This window comes from Mustela nivalis (assembly GCF_964662115.1).
Source record: "Mustela nivalis genome assembly, chromosome: 9".
Taxonomy (NCBI): domain Eukaryota; kingdom Metazoa; phylum Chordata; class Mammalia; order Carnivora; family Mustelidae; genus Mustela; species Mustela nivalis.
Window position 1 is genome coordinate 114,069,076 of NC_139028.1, and position 6,000 is coordinate 114,075,075.

The following is a 6,000-nucleotide window of genomic DNA, read 5'->3' on the forward strand; positions in this document are numbered from 1 at the left end:
GAGCACTATGAAAAACCAGTAGAGGATGGTTCTGCAAGGGGAAAGAATTTCTTTAGGGTCTTCAGTATCCAGAGTTTAGACCAGGTGCTCAGGGTGGCCTCTCAGGAGGCAGCTGTCCTGCCAGGCCTGAGCAGGAGGCGCTGAAGGGGAGGGTGGAGCAGAGCCGTCCCAGAAGGGGCCCGAGGGGAACAGGCCATGAGGTGAGAAAAGGGCCGGCGTGGGGCAGGAACACAGATGGGCCCCTGCACCTTCTTCCTCCTTCTTCCCCTTTTCTCTGCCTGGCCTCTTCCTGTTTCTTCTGGGGAGGGTCCTCAGCAGCAGAGAGGGTAGGCACTGGCTAGTGTTTTGTCCAGAAACACCAGTGACAGGGTCGTGGTCCCTGAAGAGTGTGAATGTTCTCAGATGTCGAGAATCGTCGGTTGCGCCTAGGATCCCAGCCCGTGCCCTCCCTCACCCTCCTCCCCTCCTTCCCTTCCCACTTCCCTTCGTGGTCTCTGCTGATCTGTGGGAGGGACAGTTCAGGAAAGGAGGAAATCGCACATGGCCAGTAATGCTTCATGGTTCCAGGCTTCCCGAAGGGTCTGCAGACCAGCCCTTAATCCAGCGCCTTAGACCGCTCGGCCACGCTACCGCCCTGCAGACCAGCCCTTAACCTCGACCTCCTTTCCCATCCCATTAAAGCTGGTTTCTAGTGGAACAGCTAGAACCAGGCAGAAAGAGAAATGTCAGATGACTTTTGTAGCCTGTGTACCTATTGTGTCTGACACCTCCTTTCTAGAAAACATCAGCCTTTTCTCCTCATGGAGCTAAAATTACCCCTGAGCTAGAAGTGCCATAAATAAGAGAAAGCTGCGGGTCGGCAGCCACCGGCTCGGCCTCCTGGGGCTGTGGCGGAGCCGGCCAAGGTGCTTGTGCCTCTGCACACTTTGTCTCTCTGGCCCTCGGTTGGGTCTCGCCTGGGCTCTGCTTGCCGGGTGTGTCCATGCATGTGTGTGCACGAGTGCGTGCAGGAGCGTGTGTAAGTATGTGTGCACACCTCCTGCGGCAAGCCTCCTTCCTCTCCGCTCCTCTCCACCCCTGTGACTTTGTGTTTGGTTCCCTCACAGTGCCTCAGGTCTTCACCCTCTCCTGACTTTGTCTTCCGATCATTCCATCACTCCCTTCCCACAGAAACCAATTCTGTGGGACCGGGGGGAACCCAGGACCACTAGCCCGCCACCTCCCCTCACCCCGCCCAGAGCCTGGCAGTCCTCTGCTGACCCCTGAGGCCGGCCGTGTAGTTGGGAACTGAGGGCAGAGCCTACTCTCCGTTACTGTTCCCCTTCCTCAGGAGCCCCAACAGCCCATATGGGGACGTGATTGGCCTCCAGGTGGACTACTGGCTGGGCCACCCTGGCGAGCGGAGGAGGGAAGGTGACAAGAGGGATGCCAGCTCCAAGAACACCCTCAAGAGCGTCTTCCGCTCAGTGCAGGTGTCCCGCCTGCCCCATGGTGGGGAGGCCCAGCTTTCCGGTACCATGGCAATGACTGTAGTCACCAAAGAGAAGAACAAGAAAGGTAGGTGACATCTGAGGCCAGGGACGATCGGGGCCACCAGGGTTCACTGACTCCTCTCAGGGTCGGGGAGCCCTCTGGATGAGGGCAGAGCAGCCCATCTATCGTGTGGTCCAGCCCAGGGTCCTGCAAGGCTCTTAGCTCACCTTGCGAGATGAGGCCAGGCCTTCTGTAATCAAGGAAATGAATGTCCCCAGTGAGTAATCAGTCCCTGCCTGCTGAACAGCAGCGCCGTAGGGGCTGGGGCAGTTAGCGCTGCCATAACGAACGGAGCCTTTCCAGCCACTGCCCTCTAGGGTGGACCACGTGACAGAGGAGGCCATCACTGCGTCCCCATGAAGCAGGCATTTGCACCCAATCCTAGAAGTTGCTCAAGCCCACATGAGCAAAAGAGCATAGTTGTTTAAGAGTTAAGAGGAGTTAAAGGCACCTGCGTGGCTCAGTCAGTTAAGTGTCTGCCTTCGGGGGGCGCTGCGTGGCTCAGTGGGTTAAAGCCTCTGCCTTCAGCTCAGGTCATGATATCGAGCCCCGCATCAGGCTCTCTGCTCAGCAGGGAGTCTGCTTCCCTTCCTCTCTCTCTCTTCCTGTCTCTCTGCCTACTTGTGATCTCTCTCTCTGTCAAATAAATAAATAAAATCTTTAAAAAAAGAAAAAGTGTCTGCCTTCAGATCAGGTCATGATCTCAGGGTCCTCGGATCGGGTCCCATGTTGGTCTCCCTGCTCAGCAGGGAGTCTCCTTCTCCCTCTCTCCACTCATGCTCTCTTTCAAATAAATAAAATATTTTTAAAAAAGAATTACGAGTAGTACAGCCCATTTTGGATAAGAGGGGCGGTTTCAGGCACTAGAGGCAGAGTTGGGGGGTGTCCCCAGGCCCTCTGCTCTGAGAGAGTAAGGCAGGAACGCCCCCGGCCGGGCCAGTGCCAGGCAGAGCTTGCTGCTGTGTGCTCTGCTGTGCGCCGGCCGTAGCGGGCAAGCCTGCCGGGGGACTCGGGCCCTCACAGCCCACCGCCAGCCAGCTGTCAGGTTCCTTTAACTGCCGGACCCTCCCTCCTCAGCACTCCCAAAGCAGCTAGGCCTCTTTCTGTTCATGCCTCTTCTTCATAGTGCTCCGCACAGGGGCAAGCAGGGGCTGCAGCAGACCTAAAGCCAAACAACAGAGGCAGCTCAGAGACGCAGCCCGGGCAAGCCTGCCGCGATGCGCCCCTCGATGCCCTGAAAGCCCTGGGCCAGAGCCATTGCAGACCCTGCCATGAGGCCCTCCTAGCCACAGCAGACTCGGCCCTATGTGCATGTGAGCGTGTAGGAGGGAGAGCCCAAGGACACGGGCACCTTGCCCCACAGGCTACCTAGAACATTCAAGCCAGAAGGGACCTCAGAAACTAACTAGCTCCAGGTCCTCGTTACACAGTTAAAGATACCAAGGTTCAGGGAGAGGCTTGTGCTGGGAGGGAGCGGAACAAAGATCTGGTTTGCACTTCCTGCATCCCCCGAGCTAGGGAGGGGGGAGAAGGGATGGCTGGCTGCAAATCACCTCCCCTTCCCACAGGAAGAGGGGCTGGTGGGGATGAGAGAGAGGAGAGGGGTGGCTGCTTTTCCAAGGGCTGTGATGGAAGTGGTTTTGCTTGCCTTCCAGTTCCCACCATCTTCCTGAGCAAGAAACCTCGAGAAAAGGAGGTAGATTCCAAGAGCCAGGTCATCGAGGGCATCAGCCGCCTCATCTGCTCCGCTAAGCAGCAGCAGACCATGCTGAGAGGTACGGAGAAATGGGCGGAAGGTGCCGGGCGGCGTGGGAAGAAGAGGGGCCGGGGACTCTGGGGGGAGGGAGGCGATGGCCCTCCCCAAGGGACCCTGGGGAGGTGGCCTTAGCAGCCCTGGTCAACCCCTCCTTCCCCTGTCACCCCAGTGTCCATCGACGGAGTCGAGTGGAGTGACATCAAGTTCTTCCAGCTGGCGGCCCAGTGGCCCACCCATGTCAAGCACTTTCCAGTGGGACTGTTCAGTGGCAGCAAGGCCACCTGAGGGCATTCTCTCCTGGCCACTCTCCCTCCTGGCACTGCCACCAGCCTCACCGCCTGCGGGCAGGGGGAGGCCAGCAGGCCCCGGCCCAGCATCCCCTTTCCTGGCCCGGGAGTCTGCGTCTTTTTTGCCCAGTCCTGAAGGACACTGCCAGTGGGGACACTGCCCCCCTCCCTCCTGCTCAGTCCTCTCCTTCCTGCTCCAGGCCAAGGCATGTCGATTTTGCCTTCTGGCGCCCATCCCTGGAATTGAGGCCTGGGCATTCCTTCACTGACTTCTAATCTCCTCACATGGCTCCAGTTCCTTCCTGGAAATAGGAAGCCTGGGATCCTGGCCCCCAGCAGGGAGTGCAGGCCTCCCCATCTCTGCCAGCTGCCCTGCCTGTCCCCCTCAAGTGGAGCCCACGGCCACTTCCCATGCTGTGGGTTCTCCCACTGGGGGTCAGAGGGGTACCCTGAACCCAAGGACCCCCCCCTCCCCTCCACAGTCACAGGGGCAGCCCCACCCTCCCTCACCACCAGGACAGCTTTTTTATGGTGATGCCATGTTTCTCTGGGGTGGAGGGGCCTTCCCAGTCTCCCCCATGCACGACCACCTCACTTACCCCCAAGTTCCCCCCTACATGTCACAAGCACCCTTGAATGTTTCTTTGGTTCTCTGCACAGCCAGTCTCTTGGTGGTTCCATGTGACTTGCTTGGGCACCAACCCCTGTCCTTGTGGCTTCCCCCTGTTGGTGACTCTCCTCCCTCTGCCTCTCCCCTTCCCCCGCCAGCACAGTGCTGCCTCTTCCTGAACTCCAGACTGGGACAGAAGGGAGAGAGACCCCCCCACCGGCATATTGTCTGTGACCCTGCATCTCCCTGTGCCTTCCGTGTCCATTTGTGTCGCACTCCCTATTGTGTCCATCCCCTCCTCACGCCTAGGCAGAGAGCCCGCCTTCCCAGCGGGTGTTTCTCCAGTGGGCTCCAATCCTGCCCTCTCGCCATGGGGGTCTGAGCCAACCCCTCAGCCTTGGCCATCAGCATTCTCAGGAGAAGCTGAGCACACAGGGCCGCCATCCCAGCCGTAGCCCTCCGTGCCCCCCCACACCGCGCACCTTCGGAGCTTTACCGTTGCCCTCTCTCACCCCTTCTAGAAGTTTTTGCACAGAACTTCATTTTGAAAAGTGTTTTTCTCATTCTCCATACCTCCCCAAACTCCTCCAGCCCTTACCCCTGCTCAGCCCTGCGTCCAGAGCGTCTCCTGGGCTGAGCTGCTCTCTCGGGGGCCGGAGAGGGGCGGGGCTTGAGGGACTGAGTGGATGTTGGTTGGGTTTTTCATTCAATAAACTGGTGATTTCTTACCAACTAGCAAGGCTTGGGCTTCTATGCCTCTCACTGTGACTCAGGATCTGTACGACCCCTCCCCTCCACAACACATTCTACTCCTTTCAAAATCAACTCCTTTCAAATGGCTGGCAAGAAGTATTCTCATTTCCTTAATTAGAGAAATAGGCATGAAGGTGCCTTGCCCAGTATGAGGCACGCAGAGGTTAGAAACAGAAGTAACGCTCTGCTCACACCAATCTCTTCTTTTTCTGTAGGACTCACTATTCCCAAATCCCACCTCCCAAGACAATGACATGTCAAGGGCAATTTCTGCTCTTCTTTTTTTTTTAAGATTTTATTTATTCATTTGACAGGCAGAGATCACAAGTAGGTAGAGAGGCAGGAACCAGGCTCCCTGCCGAGCAGAGAGCCGATGTGGGGCTTGATCCCAGGACCCTGGGATCATGACCTGAGCCAAAGGCAGGGGCTTTAACCCACTGAGCCACCCAGGTGCCCCAGTTTCTGCTCTTCTGATTAAAGATTAGAACTTGGCTTCTTTCCCTCTGCTAGGCTGATGTCCTGCCATAGTTTCTGGAAGCTGGTGAAGTCTGAGGCCCAGGTGGAGGGGTGGAGCTGGGGTTTGTCATTGAGTTGGCTTTCCTACCTGCCCTTAACTCAGAGATGGAAAACAGCCATAGCCCCTGCTCCCCGGATGCCTGGTTCTTCACACACTTCCAGATGGAGGCCTGCACACCAGCCTTCCTCTGGTGAAGAAGTGCCCAGAGGTTAGGGCTTGCGTGGGGAAGGAGACCGAAGGGCTTGGCAGGACACAGCCACAGAGGAGTGGATGACCAAGCAGGACAGGCCGTACTGGCTCCCCGAGCCCTGTGGTCCAGTGACCTAAGGGAGGGAGGCTCTGGGACTCGGCAGTGTAGCCCCGCACCAAGCTCTCTGAGCCTGGAATGTGGAGATAATGCCCATCTCCCAAGGGGGAAAGTCCAGCGAGGTCTGTGACAGTGTCCCAGAAATGCAATCTGCACGTTAGTTACCGAACAAGGTGTACAATCTGGGTGGTGAGAGGAAACGCCAGAAGTCAAATTGTGTTTAAGAGGAGCTAGAGA

The 6,000-nt window shown here is 57.5% G+C and overlaps 1 protein-coding gene across 2 annotated transcripts in view; it reads left to right on the forward strand.

The window, feature by feature from the left end:
* PACS1 (phosphofurin acidic cluster sorting protein 1) overlaps window positions 1–4,921 on the forward strand; it is a 142,189-nt gene extending 137,268 nt beyond the window's left edge. For both annotated transcript variants that reach the window (XM_082748456.1, XM_082748457.1), the window contains exons 22-24: window positions 1,331–1,557; window positions 3,189–3,308; window positions 3,459–4,921. In XM_082748456.1, coding sequence (XP_082604582.1) covers window positions 1,331–1,557; window positions 3,189–3,308; window positions 3,459–3,574 — 463 coding nt within the window. In that variant the 3' untranslated portion in view covers window positions 3,575–4,921. The remainder of the gene's footprint in view (window positions 1–1,330; window positions 1,558–3,188; window positions 3,309–3,458) is intronic.
* Window positions 4,922–6,000: the final 1,079 nt, after the last annotated feature.